At 38.3% G+C, this 17,450-nt stretch overlaps 1 protein-coding gene across 2 annotated transcripts in view; it reads right to left on the bottom strand.

Annotated features, from left to right (window-relative positions):
- The window catches only part of zdhhc5a (zinc finger DHHC-type palmitoyltransferase 5a), a 38,273-nt gene that overhangs the window by 16,235 nt on the left and 4,588 nt on the right, over window positions 1–17,450 (bottom strand). For both annotated transcript variants that reach the window (XR_008962770.1, XM_057331026.1), the window contains exons 2-4: window positions 1,364–2,950; window positions 940–1,061; window positions 699–856 (exon numbers count right to left, since the gene is read on the bottom strand). Coding sequence is in view for 1 of the 2 variants with exons in the window: in XM_057331026.1 (XP_057187009.1) it covers window positions 699–856; window positions 940–1,061; window positions 1,364–1,518 (435 nt within the window). In the remaining variant the exon portion in view is untranslated. The remainder of the gene's footprint in view (window positions 1–698; window positions 857–939; window positions 1,062–1,363; window positions 2,951–17,450) is intronic.

The raw sequence follows: 17,450 nt of genomic DNA on the forward strand, positions 1-17,450 counted from the left end.
GAGAGAGAGAGAGAGAGAGAGAGAGAGCATGAGCTTAAGGCTGTCCAAAGCAAGCCTACTTCTTTACTTAATTAAGAAGAATCGATCAATTTAGTCTGCAAAGCTTTAGTCAAAGCAAGAGTGGACATTCTGCATTATAAGGAAGATTTAGCCAGGGAGAAAATGCAGAGAGACACAGTGAGGAAAAAAGACGAAAAAGAAAAATAGTTGTTGGAACACTTAAAGTCCCAGTGAAATTAAAAATAACAATGCCTATTTTTTCATGAAATATTGCAGCGTTTATTGTAAATAGTTTATCAATGTGGGTCATTCACTTTTTAAAATGAGTGTGCCCTCATAATCTTCAGTTTAAATCTGAAATTGCACTTCCTTCCTGTAATGACTATCCATCTTAAATGACCAATGTTAGACGGCTTGGGCGGAGCATCCGTTAACTCCTCCCCTTCAACTGTCAGTCTGCTGCCAGTTCCATTTCAAAATGCAACGGCTGTCATCCTATCAAATCGCAGAGAAAGACGAAAGCCACGGCCACTATTTTTCTGACTTTCCTCTGGACATTTTCTGATATTTATGCAAAAAAAACCAAAATAAAACAGGCACGTATGTCTCATATTATGTAAACTAACACATGCCAACATATGAATTGGAAATACCTTTACACACTGCTATGGTTTCAAAATTAGGATTTGTGTTTATACCTCCACACAGTTGTCGCACACAGAGCAGTGCGAGCAGCGTGGCGGTCTGTAGAAACGGCAGGTGGAGCACCACTTCATCCGCACCTGAATGCCTCTGATCTCCACAGTCTTGTAGAGAGGAGCCCGGAAATCATCCTCTTTATCTTCATCCTCCTCAGCTGCAACACACGCAGGTGATTTTTCGGAATACAACTACCTCCTTAACATTTACTATTTATATGTTCTTTTTATTCTTCACTACCTCTGGGGAAGATGCCAGGATCCATAAACGTGGCCATACAGAAGTTGGCCAACACAAACAGAAACATAATGCCATTGTATATCGGCACAGCGACAGAAAACTGCTCCGAAAGCCAAGGACACCTGAAAGAATGAATGAGAGACCTCAAAAAGAGTGCTCACTGCTCACTCGGTAACATCCACAAAAAACACTTCCTGCTTGCAGTCCATTGACAAAGAGGACAGATTACCAAGTGCTAATGACTGAACATACAGCATGTACATGTATAGGAAAACTTTATGCACTCATGAAGAAGTCCCAAAGATGTCTATCAAGTTATTAACTCTGTGAAGACAAATGAGTTACAAAATTTGGCACTTCTCAGCAAAACATTTCTTTTCACTTGCACTATAGCTGGGTTTTTCTACAAAGTGTGTGTACTCACGTAAAGCAAAAGAACAGCGTTGTTGATCCAACCAGGAAGGCCGTTGCTGCAGAGACAGGCACGTAGCGACTTGGCCGGAGAGGTCGAGATGGAACAACGGGTTGGGGCGGGGAAGTGGGTCCGGACACGCCCCCGCTCATGCTGCCGCTCGGCATCACCAGGGGGCAAAATCGCAGCACACCCCGATAAATGATCCGTTTGCGAATGTTTGTGTTGAGACAGCACAAACGTGTATATTAAGGGAAAAGCTGTCACCCTTTCAGCGGTGTATGAAAAGGCCACAACATGAGTATAGTTTCAACCGCTACAAGATCCTCCCCAAAAGAACAAGTTTGATTCAGTTTCTGCAGATGGAATTCGGTCACTATGATTCACAAGGATTTTAAAAGTTAAACATGATAAAGCATGGCACCACTGTTTTGGTCATTTGCTTAAAGCATGAATGTAAATGCAAAAAGACTCTCACTTTCGTCAACTGTTTAGAAAGAACACACAAACTAAAAATGTTTCATAAAAATGACAAATAAAAAAAATCCAACCAGTTTCACAGAGGCAACTAAAACCAACTGAAAAAGCAAACTGATCTATGATGCACTAAAAATAAAGATTTGGTGATACAGTATGAAATGAGAGGTAGAGGACAGCATACAGGACATAATTATAAAAGTTTTTTTGCAACTGCTGATGAACGTTCATTAAACGCATATCATTTGAGCGACATGCTTGTGATGAACATCTCTTCTACTTGGTTTACAAAGCCTAAGTTGGCAAGTTCAGTTTAGAAGGTTTCAAAGGTTTCAAAGGTAATGAGGGAAGGAGGTGGCGGTCAAAACTGTGAGCAGATGAAGATGTCTTCCCCCCACTGTCCACGCTATCAGAAAATGTAAAAATGTCTCTCCTTCATTTTAACAAAAATGTGCTACATCGCACCCTTTGAAGTATTTCTCTCTTCAGTCGAAGCATTGCCGATGCACTGGTGAGCGATGGACTACAGGCCAGATGATATTCACAAAATATTAGTAGGCCTTCAATGTCAAGACTACATCTGCATCGATGATTAGATCAAATCTTCTTACCAACAAAAAAGAAAAATGTTTTGGCATTCGATCTTGAGGAGGCTTTCACAGACAAAAAAAGAAAAAAGGTGACAAGAGCAATGTTTAGCTTATACACGCAACAAAGCTCCTAGGAATTGAATCAGGTGATTGGAGTGATTCTGAATGAAAACTAGAAGAAAAAACCCCAAAATGCTTGGGGGAGGCAAATAGGAAACAATGGAAAAACAAAAGGTCAACTTTTCCTTTGGGATGCTTTAGGGACCTCCTTATGTGTTTACGTGCGAGCGCATCAGGCCCAGCTGACGTCTATTAGCAGATGTGGCACATTACATAAGGGTCTCAGGAGGACGAGGTCTCAAAGGAGTGTCCCGAGCCATGCCTACGCTTCCTCCTTTGACTGAGGAGTTATCTCATCTTTCAGTGGATGAAATTCACGCCAGGGTTAGCTAAGGTTGGTGCTCTGATATAATGATGAGCGCTTCTAGTGGATGTGCTGGAGAGAGTATTTATGAATGGAAATGAACTCCACCTGAAAAACACAAAGGAAGGAAAATTAGGTGTGTGGGCCAAGAAAAAGGCATAAATTATTAAAAGGATAGTTCACCCAAAAAGGTTCAACCTCAATTTGTTATGAACCTATCGCAGGTATCGCAGAACTGTTCGTTTTCCTAAATTCTTCAAAATCTTTCATTTTGTGTTCAACAGAACAAATAAAAAAACTGTGGTAGTCAATGGTGCCCCAGAAATTGCTGTTGCTAACATTCTTCCAAATGTCTTTTTTGTGTTCAACCAAATAGTGTTAATTATGTCAGCTATTTTTTATTTTAGTCTTAGTTTTAGTCCCACGACGAATACACTTTTTATCTTATTTAGCCATCCTTGTCCGGTTTTTGTTTAGTCCAGTTTAGGCGACTAAATGTCTATGCATTTTTGTCTAGTTTTAGTCAATACAAACTTAGTCACAATTTCATCATGCTGTATAATGGTTAAAATGACAAAAAATGGTATTTTGCAAAAAAATATAATCACAGTCGTTGTCCTTTGAGAATTTTTTTTATATTTAATTGTAAGTATCTATTATACCAATAAGCACAAATCAATAGAATGTCAAATCATGTGCAGAGTTTATTCAACTTCATCTAGCTTTATCTAAGAAATATTTCCACAGAGGTCTGATAAAGTGCATAGGCCTCATAGACATCCAACCTCTCATTAGGTTGGATGTATGAACTATCATTATAATCCCACAAATATGAACAATTGAACAACAATTAAATGTTTCAAGTAGGTCTATTTAACAGTAGCATTTAAGATGAAAACTGAATGATCAATAAAAATAAAACACTGCACAGTCTTCACTGTCTAAAATAAATATGCAATGACTCTAAATAAAGCTACAAAAGTTTAATTTTCTCTTTAATATGTGACACAGATTTATTAGGTTACTGTCACTTTAAGGTAAATTCTTTTTTGATGCGGATATACATTTAAAACACAACGGACTGTGCTTATGTGAACCTTTTGTGTTTTTGACATAACAGCGTGTGTATTTGACAGTATAAGAACATATACAAGACGTGAAAGAGAACTTCATGATGATTAGTAGGCTAACTGAGATGTCTGGAACAGAGATAACGTTATATGCTTTGTATGACGTTGAATGGGGATGTACAGACGCAACGCAGCATGTAGAATATACGTTACACTGTAAAACAATCTAAAGATCTCTCTGCAAAAGTAGAAAGAGCCGAATTTGAAATAAATCACTCACAGTGGCTCAGTTTAAATGGTCGCAAAAGTACTTGTAGAGCGATTCATCTTGTTCTTCTATGTTGCCGGTTCTGCGTCAGTTCTGTGGCATACTGCCACATAGCGGTGAACTTTAGAACAGCAGTGTTTCAAATACCAAAACAAGCAAAATTCTGGTATTGAACAGTTTGAAATCTAACATGTACCGGTAAATTTCCAGAACCGGTTTACCGCACAACCCTAGCCTATACTGCGCGTCTGAGCAACTTCTCTGTTCTCCACTAATTTTGAGAAGCTTCTGCAGACGTCTCCCATGCCTCACCGCGAACTGCACGATAGGCTGTATGAGTAAAGTGGAATGGACTCACATCCCTGCTGAAAGCATTCTGTTATCACTCATAGTGCTTGATTTGATAAAAGTAATATTTAGGTAGTTTGTTTTTAGTATTTTTTTGTGGGAAATGTATTGTTTTTGCTTCAGTATTTTTGGAAGCCTGCTTAAATGATTGAAATCAATCTCGGAGGTCTAAATTAACAACAAATTCACTGTTCTTAGCCTTCACAAAAATTAGGCAGGAGACTGTGAGAGTTAGATTTAGCAGACAACCCAAAAAAATAGTTGGAATTGCGTGTTGGAATTGGGCAATCTCAGTTACAGTCATGAAGTAGCATTATTAATACCATTTATGTAGTACTAGTACTAGTACTAGATATTATACTGTTCAATGGTTAAATGTGTAATGTTTTTTGACTACACTGCACAGTGTCTCTATTAATGAAACACAATTCAAATTAAATATAGTTAAACAGTAAATTCATGTTTAAGGGGATACTGAGGTGATTTATTAATATTCAAGTATATCACAATTCATATAGAAATGAGATTCAGTGCTGTATTATAAATAAAAATAACAATTTAAAAATAGCATGGAGGGGCCCCACACATTGCCTTTGCACAGGGCCCTAGATTCTGTGCTACGCCCCTGCTTATGGTTGCCAGATTGCAGAAATAAGTCACCCAGTGGCAAAAAACTTTTTTTAACCTTTCATCCCTGTTTGGGGGATCTGAACTCTTGTTATCTGGCGACCGCAAACATAAACGCTCGCACAAAAATCTGTAATACTTATCTTCAATTATTTTTCGAAAAAGACTACAAAAGAGTTTTGGGTAAGTTTTTATTTTTATAACTACAATTTAGTCTCATCATTTTTAGTTAACAATATTGCGTGCTGATAAAGTCTTAAATGGCTTTACTTTTCATCTTGTCATCATCTAGTCTTCGTCCTGGGAAAATAGTCCTTGACGAATATTTTTAGTCATTATTTTTGTTAACGACATTAACAATACAACCAAACATAGAATACATACAGGTTTGGAACAACTTGAGGGCGAGTAATTCATGACAAAATGTTAATTTTTGGGTGAACTAGCCCTTTGAAGCAGGTATTATTTAGACATACTTAATTCAGGATATATTTTATTTCTTCCCTTTATTTCTTCTTTTCAGACCAGTCTCATACCCTTTGAACAACACAATACAAACCAAATAAATACATAAACTGCGATTAATTACAAAGACATCTGTAGGACAATACCCAACCAGTTTTCTGTCAACCTTGGAGAGATGACATCACATAAGCTTTCACTATCAAATGTATGCAAACAAACGTAATGTCTGGCTGTTTGCACAGCCTCAAGGCTGTCTGACATTGTGTGCACTGACAATGTATGTGTGCATTACACCGACCTAACAGAAGAGGCTCAAGAAACTCATTAGTCGCTGTACTTTGTTGACCAAAGAGCAGGGCTATAGACTGCGAACAAAATGCTCGCAAATGTTTTATAACATGCGAGGTAAAATTTCACAGGGTCACATTGGTGCGAGAGCGTAAAAAAATTTTTGCCCCGCCAAAGATTTATTTGAACATTTAATGTGATTTATGAGTGTTAATGACGCGCTTATGATAATTGCAGGAAAGAGCGAGCAGAGAGCTCGTGCACTCCCTCTGTCTCCAAACTAAAGTATGTGTTTGACTTCATTCGGTGTTGGGCAGACCGATCGGCATAAAAGCACCACAGGACAGACTGCTCCATATGCTTTGAAAACACTCTCACGGAACATTGATGTCATATTCCGATCGTTCTGCGCAAAGCTTAATGAAGTCGAACACATCGGTTTCTGAACTGTCTCTCTCCCTCACACTTTAATCAAAAGCAAGGTCGGAAGACAGAATCCACATTTCATGTGGTGCATTCAGAGAATATTTTTACCTGAATTGCAGCTGGGTGTGAATGTGCTCAAAAACATGGTGCCTTTTCTTCCTTGACAAGTGTTCAGCACATGCAGCTGACATAAAGGTAAAATCCTATACAATGAAGTGTTTTCCTTGTTAACTTCTATCTTTTGCTATGTCAACAGCTGTGAAAAACAAACAGCGCATCAATGTCTGATTCGCGACGTAATGAATCATTTGAAACGATTCAAATTAACAGAACGATTCATCAACTGAGCTCATTATGCAAGGTCTTTATGATTACTATAAAAAGGGTGCGACCAAATTGTAAGATGGTGCGACCAAATGAGAAAGTGGGTCTCACCAGTGAGGAAAATGAGTCAAGAGCTCTGAAAGAGAAAAAGATATTTGGACTCTCCAATTTATAAATAATAAATCTACACATGTGCATGACAAATGAATTATTGATGTGCTCTATAGACAACCTAAACATTTTAAAATGCACATTTGCAAACAAAATGAGCTATGAACAATTATGTCTGTATATCTGTTTATTTCTAGGACTACAATTGGTACAAATTATACCCAGACTAAAAAGCCATATGGGATCTGTATGGTCTGTGGGGCCTAAATCAGTCTGACGGTTGTCCATTGTGTAAATAAAGATACACAATCGTAACAGACAGGTTATACAGCAAACAGAGACGGCTGAAAATAAAAAAGGACATTAAAGTGACTGTGGCTGACAGCTGTTCTCATCAATTAATAAATTAAGGAGTGAAGGTGCAATGCAATAGAGTAACTAACTTCTCAAGCAAGAGACTACTATCACAAGGCTGCACTTTAATCTTAAATGAAGAGTTTACCCAAAAATTACATTTCTGTTATATTTACATTTATATTTATTTAGCAGACACTAAATACTAGGATATTTACCCATATGACCGACTTTCCTAGAAAAAGCTAAAGTGTTAAAAGTAGTCCGAGCGCTTACACAGATACACGCAGAAGCATTTGATTTTGACTTTGATAGACTTTCAAATGCTTCTGAGTGTATCTGTGTAAGTGCTCGGTAGAGAGTGTGATGCAATTATCATTTCACGCACTTCCGGGTTTGGTTGTGCAAGTGCTCAGTAAGGAGCCATTCAAAGACATATCCGATGAGCTTGGAAACACAATGGCCAATCAGAGGTCTTTCATAATCTGTTCAACAGCGCTCAAAATGATAGCGGTAAATTCTAGTATCGTAACATTTAGTACCGACTGGTACCAATGTTTGATATCGTGACAACACTAGTCCATATGACTCACAAACTTTCAATGTATTTAACATATTCTGAAGGTGCGTGGTAGCTTTTGGTGAAGAAAAGAGCAAAATTTACATTTATTTGTTATAACGTATAATCTTTTTAAATTGTCAAGTGGACATTTCTGAAGGGGCCCAAAAATCAAGGGGGAAATGCCACCCTAGTAGGGCTAGGCGATATAGCAAAAATATAATCTCAATAATTTTTCCTATATTGATTGATAACTATATTTATTTAAATAGGTTGATTCTGAAATCGCAAAGACTTCGATTCTGTATTATGCACAGCTCTTCTGTGAACTATGGCTCTTTGATCAGTAGGAAGTACTGCTCGATCTAAAATCACTACGAGATTGAATAGATTCTAACATGCATTTGAAAAAGCAACGCAACATCATCATTATAAATATACTTTATTATCATGAAAATAACTGAAAAGGTTTGAAGAGCAACGATAGAATATAACCATTGGCATTTCTTGGAACTATGTTTGTAAATCGTTCTTCTGTGTCCCTTATTCTGAGTTTCTGCGCGAGAGCACCCTCTGGCTTTTGATGTGGCGGCATCTTTATTTAACTGTAATTCATTGAGAAACTGAGCATAAAAATTACACGATATACCGTCCCAGCCCTATCATAAATTATATTTTAAAATACAATTTATTAACAAAACTGTTCAAGTTTTACCATGTCTTAGAACTGCACATTCAAAACAGCTCCAGAATTACCCGTTTTTTGATCTAGCTATATTTTGAGAGACTTTTTCTTAAAGATCTAAACCAGTTCAGTCACAGAGCGTCTTGTTATCAGTTTAGGTATGCTAGACATCTTGTAATCTGACCTATGGTCAGTCTAAAATTGCCATAGCCGTGTAACCCTGAATCAGGTCCAAGGGACAACACTGTAAAACATTTCACGGTAGAGTTGAATATCTGAACAGTTTTGGTCTGTTGGCTTTTGGACACTATTTATGACAATAGACATGGGAAAGTCTTCTCCTGGGTCATCCTACAGTCCAAAATACTTGCTAGTCTTAACTGTAGCCTATATCAACAATAGGGTTGTTCCGATTGACGATACTATCGTGTATCGACGATACTCAGACATATCAGTGATAGCTGATTCCTTAGACGATAGTTGGCTGTTTGCCAATATATGTTGCAAATTAATATTACAAACGTGCAAAAAAAGTTCTTCTTGCAAGACAACTTGAGTGGCTTAGGCTTTTCCCCATGCCAGAGAGAGTTTATAATGTGCGGGCGTTGAGTTTTCTGTGCACGAGATAGCTTGTAATGCACGCAGCTCGGGCTTTTCCTAAAGCCAGAGAGAGTTTGTAATGTGCAGGGTTTGAGTTTTCCACGCACGAGAGAGCTTGTGATGCGCACGGCTTGGGGCTTTTCCTCGCACCCGACAGAGTTAATTGCGGGCTTTGATTTTTCCATGCACGAGAGCTTGTGATGCGTGTGGCTCGGGCTTTTCCTTAAACCAGCGCACGAGTTGTTCCCGTTTGGCAATCAAGTAATAACAGCGCACGCAGGCATCAATGACACATTTGGATTAATGATAATGACTTACAGCAATAGTTTACTTTCTCTCGTTTAAAAGGTAAGTAACAATGTTGCAAACTGCACTGAACTTACACTCTGATAAAATGCTAATTAGGGATGCAACAATACAGCTCACCCACGGATCAATACGAACCTCGGTTTTTCACCCACGGTTTTCGGTTCGGTTCGGATGGCTTGTCACATTAAAGTGTTCTATGCTTATGTGACAGGAACAGTAAAATGTTAAGAAAAAAAAAACTATTTTACTGAAATTCTCTTTATTTTACTTGACTTTATTTTATTATCTTTATTCAATACACCAGGAATTTGTACAAGTTGATTTTTGGTTAAATGTAAAGATTTACACTGGCAGCTCAGCAGTTTTTGTTACTGTTCATCAACATGCCAGTAAAATAAGCTTCTTGTAGAGGTTTTGCTCATCAGAGTATTTAAAGGAGCCATTCTTTTGCTGTTTTTGAAGCTTTGATTATGTTTTTTGGGTGTCTAACAATTGATGTTCATGTTTCTAGTTTCAAAAAACGCTTTATATTTCACATATTTCAAGTCTATTGTTCACCGTTGTCCCTCTTCTAACAAAACGACTGGATTTCTTAAGGTCCATATAAAATCCCTCCTTCCGAAACGATCTGATTGGTAAAGCTGACCAGGTCTGTCGTGATTGGTTCCCCGCTTAGAGCGTGTCTGAAGATGTCCAACCCATACCATATCAGCGAGCTCCCGCTTCTCAGGCTATTGTTATTGGTCGGCCCCCCTCTCAGTGCCCGTGTATTCATAAGCTTTGGAATTTAGCAATAAACAGTAACAAATGGCGTCAACTTCACTTCATCAGTTAAACACATGCGGATCGATCGAAGTGTAACAGAGGTCTGCTAGTGCATGTGCAAATGTCAATCTTTGTTAGAGATCGCAATTTTTTTCCAACTATGGCGAGGGAAATGACACCATATTAATTAACACCAATAACAGAAGTGTTAGTTTTGCCTTTTTATATTATATTATTATACCTAAATTGGATTAGGAGACATTTGCAAGCAGGACTTCAAAGCACGTTTCATAGAAGTGTTTTAGAGGTATGCGCACGCACACACGCACACACACACACACAATATCAGTGTATTACACAGAACAGCTTTCACAGCCGATGTTAAAGTCATGGAAGCTGTTATTTGACCGTTGGTTATCTTAGAATGTGTGTAGCTGAATTCTTATTACCAGCTGTAGGACTGTGATGAAAGTGAAAGTAATTAAAGGCGCAGTTCTTGTTTAACAGCGGCCTCTAGCTTTGAAGTGAAAGTGACCTAAATGTAACCTCTGCATTTAACCCATCCAGAGAGTAGTGAACACACGCACAGCAAGTCGTGAACACACGTACACCCAGAGCAGTGGGCAGATATCACTGCAGCGCCCGGGGAGCAAGTAGGGGTAAGGTGCCTTGCTCAAGGGCACCTCAGTCGTTACCCGCCGGCCCTGAGAATCGAACCGGCAACCTTCTGGTCACGAGTCTGACTCTCTAACCAATCTTTGTATTATAGATTTGCCACGAATCGCTCAGTCCAAACACGACGGTGGCCACCACAGTACAAAAAGATGTCGTTCTCATGTTGACGCAGGGAAGAGATTTAGCGGGCATTAGAACGACTGTAGAAGAGCGATGTCTTATGTATTACATAAAATAAAAGGTTTGTGGATTTTAAGTATAAAAAGAAGGATAAATGTCAGGCAGGAGCTAGGACCTGCGCTAATATTATAAAGACTTTCCAGCAGAGACGCGTTAGCACCCGCGGTACTAAGGCTTTTCAGCAGAGAGACGTTGGAGAGAAAGATCGTCTTAAAATCACCCCCGAGGAGGTTGCTTTGATTCGGATCAGTATGTGACCAAGACATGTTGTTGTTGTAATATTAGCTGAGTGACGGAGCAGTTTTGAGCGTCAATGTTTATCTGGAACCGCTTTAATATTGTACTCGTCCAGATACTGGAGAGAGATAGCGAGAGCGCGTTGGAGCTGAAACTGGAGAGCGAGCGAGAGCGCGTTTTACTCTTTTACTCAATGATGAATAAACTTTCAGTTAATCCGCGGGTCACATGCGTTCCGCACCGGAGAGCACGAGCCGTACGGATCATCCCGCGATCCGTTTCAACATGATATCGCAGCAGAGAGTAAGAGGAAATGCACGTTGTAGATTTGTTTGTCCGTTTAGGGCTGCTATACAAAACATGGCGGAGAATTCAATGTATGTAGATATAAATAGCTTATTCTAAGGTATTACAAACTTAATGGTTTATTACGTAAGGTCTTTATACACCTCTGAAGAAATAGTTTTGTATATTATATTGTATTTCTGTCAATAGATCCTCCTAAAAATGCCGTATTGTTCCTTTAATTGCGCAGTTCAGTCAAATGTTTACAATCTCTGATAACCAAACACTACCCCAGCGGCTCTTCCTCTTCTCTAAGGAAGGTCTCACCCCTTTTTAGGCGTATTCCTTTGGGCGGAGGTTTTTCAAAAACTCGGAATAGTGACATTTACCTGGGAAGTATAGGGCTGTAGTCAGATTCCAGCCGTTCTCTGTAGTCCTTGAAAAGCGAATTCTGTTAAAGACAATATCTCGCTTGGCATTGAACTTTGAGCTTTATCATTTTGCAGATATTGTTTATGCTCTAACAGCAACATTACACACTAACTAAAGTTTGAAAATTGGCATCACGGGGAATGGCCACTTTAAATAATGTAATGCAAAACTTGCGATTGCTGTAATGACATCCTGCTGTGGTGACATCCTGATCTTGTGCACACACACAAGTGTAGGCCTACCGTACCTTAAGCACCTTTTGCATGAATGCAAAATAAACAATATTCACTTCACAAAATTCAATAATCAATATTCAACAGCAGCAAAATACAGCTGATAGAGCTCCTAATATAGCTGAGGAGAATAAACAGCAACTGTCCAGCGCCTCACTGCGATCATAAAGAAACAGCGCCTCAATAGTGGCATAATGCTGCAACTGCAGTTACAAATGACAGTCCATTGAGTGAATTTAGTGTTTTTGTGAACACAGACACCTGACATAATTTTGATGAGAGTCGGAGGCAGCACAAAATTTGACGGAGATGGCCGCCTCCAATTTTTATATGCAGGAAAAACCCTGGATAATATATTAACAAGGTGCACCACTGCCATTGCAATAAATTGGAAGAAATGCAATGCTAAATAGCTGCCTGGAGGCACTCTTGCTGTGACGTAAATAGCTGTCCGAAAGGCTGCCGAATGACTTTCATTAAAAGGACTTTGGCATAGTGCTGTAGACGCTCTTTCTGCATGTGCTGGTGAGAGCAATGTGAACGTGCTGCTTTCATACATACAGACAAACAAAGAAGGAGCCAGTTCAGAGTGTAATTAAGCACACAAAAATTATTTAAACGCAAAACCGCAATTCACTCAATATTATATTGAGAATTGCTGCATCCCTAATGCTAATTGCAGTGACACATGAGCATTTTCTAGCCAAGTAAGCTTTTGCTTTTGTCCACAAATCCAGCTAGTTGTAGATAAATGCATAAATTGCCCTGCCCCTCGATACTATCATATATCAGCGATCCACATGCTGGCGATAGAACGATCTGACTATAGAGAATATCGCCCAACACTAATCAACACCTGGATTTACGGGCCTAGAGACAAATGAAGTAATATTGCCAAAATAACTGCTCTTTAGGCAGGGCTGTACATTAACTACAGAGGTTTAAAGTTTTGTAGCACAGGCCAAACAGTTATCATACAAGTATAAAACGTCTGTTATATTAGAAAAAATATTTATGTGTAGTTTATCACATAAATAGGCAGGTAACGGACAAATGACATTAATGTTACAGTTGGGTAAATTAGGGCCATTCAATTTAGTTGTTTCCAAGTTTTTTCTGTTTAAATTTTTCTGAGTTCTGTGTTTTCCATTCTTTTACAATACAATAATTATGTATTTGGCCACATACTGTAGTATACTATTATATTATTTACAATAGTAAACTGCAGTAAAATTTCTCCTTTTGAAGATACAATGGTGTTTGTGATATATTATTTTATATTAAATATTATTTTTAGTAAAAGTATAATCTAGTGTTTATAGTTTATCCATTTACTGCTAGAATACTTTTATTATAGAATAGGCCTACTATAATTTATTATAGTAAATATTTTAACACAATACAGAGTTTTTAATCTGGGTTGTCAAGTTTACCAGACTTTTATTTTGACGGGTCGTCGCAGAGCGTGTGGTTGACGATAGAGCTGGGCGATATGGCAAAAAAAGTAAACTCGATAGTTTTTTTCTATATTGATCGATAACGATATTTATTTTGATATATATTTAATTAAAAAACTGTATTTAAAATCATCTATTTTAAATACAGTTTATTAACAGAAGTTAACCTTTAACCAGTTAAAATTCAATTAAATTAATGCACTGTTGCAACACAGAGGATATTAGGCCATTAACAACATGTACCAGTTCATTCAGTCTCATTTTGACTCGTTAAGTAAAGGGAGTGTTCATTCAGTACATTCAACCAATGAAAGGGCTCCGTTAGTGCGTACATTCGAACGCTATTGACTCAGCACCTGCGCACATACATAACGCTGCAATAATGTCTTGCTCGAGTAGTGGGATTCGTAGTACATTTCTTTAATCATGCAAGCATCTTACATACAAGGTTCAATATTTTAATGTGCACACAAACTCACTTCATTACATCTCTGATCTGTACAGGGCAGCGCTGGTTTGTTTCATATGCACCAGCTCATGTTAGCAGATACAGTATGTTAACGATGGATATAAAAACGTTTGTGCTTGAGTATCGAAGTAACTCGCTTGCAATTGCGCCTCAAGTTTGTTTTGTTTAACCGGCGATTGCGAAAAAAAATAAAACACTTGATAAACCGCATGATGACAACTCGAGGTTAGTTTCACTTTCGTTTCCGCTTCCAGTCATGTTTTCCTCCTCATGTTGAGTTTTCTTTGCCAAGTGCAGTATGAAATGGACTTTGTACTTTGACGCGCATGCTAAAAGCTGCACGCTGACTGACTGTTGTTCCGTTTATTTCTGCGTTCTGTTAGACTGTAAGATTAACCCATATCGAGTCAAAATGCCAATAGCTTATCATCGTTTTTGAAATACATTCTATCGTGATTCGATATGATATCGTTTATCTGCACAGCTCTAGTTGACGATATCTTTCCTCTTTTCTAGAGATGGAATTCATGTGTTCATGTCCTCATACAGAGACACAGACAAATGTATGAGCCTCACACACATGTGTTGTCAGGGCCGGCGCTACCTATAGGCAGAGCAGGCAGTTGCCTAGGGCCTCAGGCCTGCATAACTGTAATGTGTCTCCAACTTCGACGCACATAACATCAAACTACTGCGCACCAGTCCTAACATGCAGCGCGACGCACGTCACAGCAAATCTCTTTTACAGTCATTGGCATTGTTTGTCATCACAAAAGACTATTATTATTTTCTATCGATTTGCATAGTGCACGCACAGACGCCATGCAGTTCTCATGCAGCGCAAGGATACAAGCAAGTTCTCTATTGTGTCTTTTTGCGAGTATTATATACTGTGAAATACAAGTTTATGTCAAAAACACATGAAAACAGTCCCTTATGTCTTAAGTGAAAGTAAACAGTCGGATATGTATCCCTGTATTGGATCAGTAAATTAAAGTGACTGTTGTTATTGCAGAATAAACCCCTTCAGTGTGATACAAGAAGACCAAAAGCTTTGCGTCGTGTTAGGCTTATTCTCCGGCTGCATTACATTATCCCTTAAATATAGACAAAAAACCTGCTGCTGTTTTTGTCGTCAATGTTGATGAAACAACAAAATATAAAATCATGAACTGTTCTTGACTAAAGAAGTTTTGTATCTTTATTTTAAATCAGTGTGTTTATTTAATTCATACAGTAAAGAAGCAGCGTTTAATTTCTACATTATTCAGTTTCTTTGTTAAAACGCTACTGTACCTATCTGATAATAAGATTTGGTCAACCCCTACTTTAATCTAAATAGTCTGTCTGCCATTCTTTCTTTCTTTAGAAGTGGAACAAGCAAGACTACAGTATCCCTATACACTTGACCACCAGCCAAGACAGGCAGCAAAAACTAAAGTTATATCCCATTGGTTCAGTCTCTGAATGTAGGCGAGAAGAGAATAAACACTTTCCAACAGCTGACTGATTTTAAGTAAATTATTTATGATGGTGCTTTTCCCCCCCATTTTAAATACTGGAAAAGTGATGGCTGTGTTACTGTAACATTGTTGCAAAAAACTAACTAAAAAAACAAATCCCGGCTGCCATAAAATTTTATTTTGAAACAGTTTCAAATTGACTTTTTAAAATTGTTACATTTTTACAGTGTAAAAAAATACTTTATTTATTCTAAAAGGGGGAGGGGATGGGGGTAGTAATGCGTTAAACTGTGCAGCTCATTCACATTCACGCAAAACAAGCAGGTGACATATTTATAGTGGTGCAACGGATCACAAAACTCACGGTTCAGATCACTTTACGGATTTTGGGTCACGGATTGGATCATTTTTCGGATCAGCTAATGTAAATGCTCATCATAGTTTTATTATTATATATTATAATAATAACTATAACAACTTGTTTTTGGAATCAATAAAATGCTCAAAAATGTATAACCTTATATAATGGGTTAAGATTTGTATTAAAAATAAAAAATAAAGGTGTGAAAATAGGCCTACCCAGAAGATATCAACAGATTAATTTAACAGATTATTTAACATCATGATTTGAAAAAATGACAGCATGTATAGCAAATAAATATGATATACTGTAAATGTGCATTTCAAGTAAACAGCTGACAATTATATCTCTAGAGATCAGATTGTAAATGTGACAGGTGTTATGGGGTGGCGACGCAGACCATGAAGTATCTCAACCGACTTTCTCCCGTGAATCATGAGGGCAGTGCATCAAAATTGTGAAATGGTGCGTGTTTGGACGTGTTGGAAGCATGGATCGCGTCATTTGCGCTTTGACTCAACACAACATTGCTGCTTATGCAGCAGTTTAAAGGGGTCATATGGCGCAAACACGTGTTTTTTACGTGTCTTTGGTGTGTTATAAGTTGCCCATGCATGTATTAGACACGTAAAATTTCAAAAATTAAAGTGTTGGAACAAAAGATGCATTCTATCTAAAAGCGAATGCTCACCCAGACCTGCCTGAAAAGCCTCGTGTAACCACACCCCCACAAATCCATGTCAGTTCGTGGTATGAGTTGACTAAGACCACCCAAATGTTGAAGCAAGTAAGGTGGGTGTACCTGTCAGTACAATTGCTTTGGAACCTGATGTTCCAAATATAGTAAGAAGCGTTACATTTCCATCACACGCTTGCAGTATTCGACCAATCACTATGCACTGGTTAACTGGCCAATCATAGCACACCTCGCTTTTAAGAGCGATGAGCTTTGTTAAAAATCCGCGCGTTTCAGAGAGGCGGGGCAAAGAGGAGATACAAACACACACGGTATGTGGAAAATACAGCGTTTTTAACCTTAAATCCTGTATACACTAGGACTGTGCAAAAATATCGATACATGTAACTATCGCAATATTTTTTTATATCATATAATGATACCTCTACTATCGATACATTTTTAAAAATCATGTCATATACATATGGCCAAAAGTAAGTGGAAGCGAGCATGGCGAAAAATATAAGAAAGCTTCAAGCTCTCAGAGCTGGTGTGTGGGTGTGCTTTGGTTTTAAAAAATATGTCATGGAGTGATGAGTTATATAAATTAAATGCTGTTTGTAAGCTTCGCAAGTCATGACCCACCAAGTCACTTAGCTACTGCAGTGCATTAGACAAAACGTTTATTCCAAAAAGTAACAATGACATGTATTGTGCTTTCACGGATGTGACCAGCACATTTACAGCACGGATGAACCAGAGGTTTTATACAGCCCATGTTCATTGTTTTAACTGTAATGCACCACAACAGCCAAGTGACTTGCGTGACCCACCTTATTCCCCTGTGCTACCCATTTGAGGGGCGCAATCCACAGTTTGGGAACGCAAACCTCTGATCTACAGTGCAGCCGGAAAGTATTCACAGCACTTCACTTTTTCCA

This window comes from Triplophysa rosa, linkage group LG4 (genome assembly GCF_024868665.1).
Source record: "Triplophysa rosa linkage group LG4, Trosa_1v2, whole genome shotgun sequence".
Classification (NCBI taxonomy): domain Eukaryota; kingdom Metazoa; phylum Chordata; class Actinopteri; order Cypriniformes; family Nemacheilidae; genus Triplophysa; species Triplophysa rosa.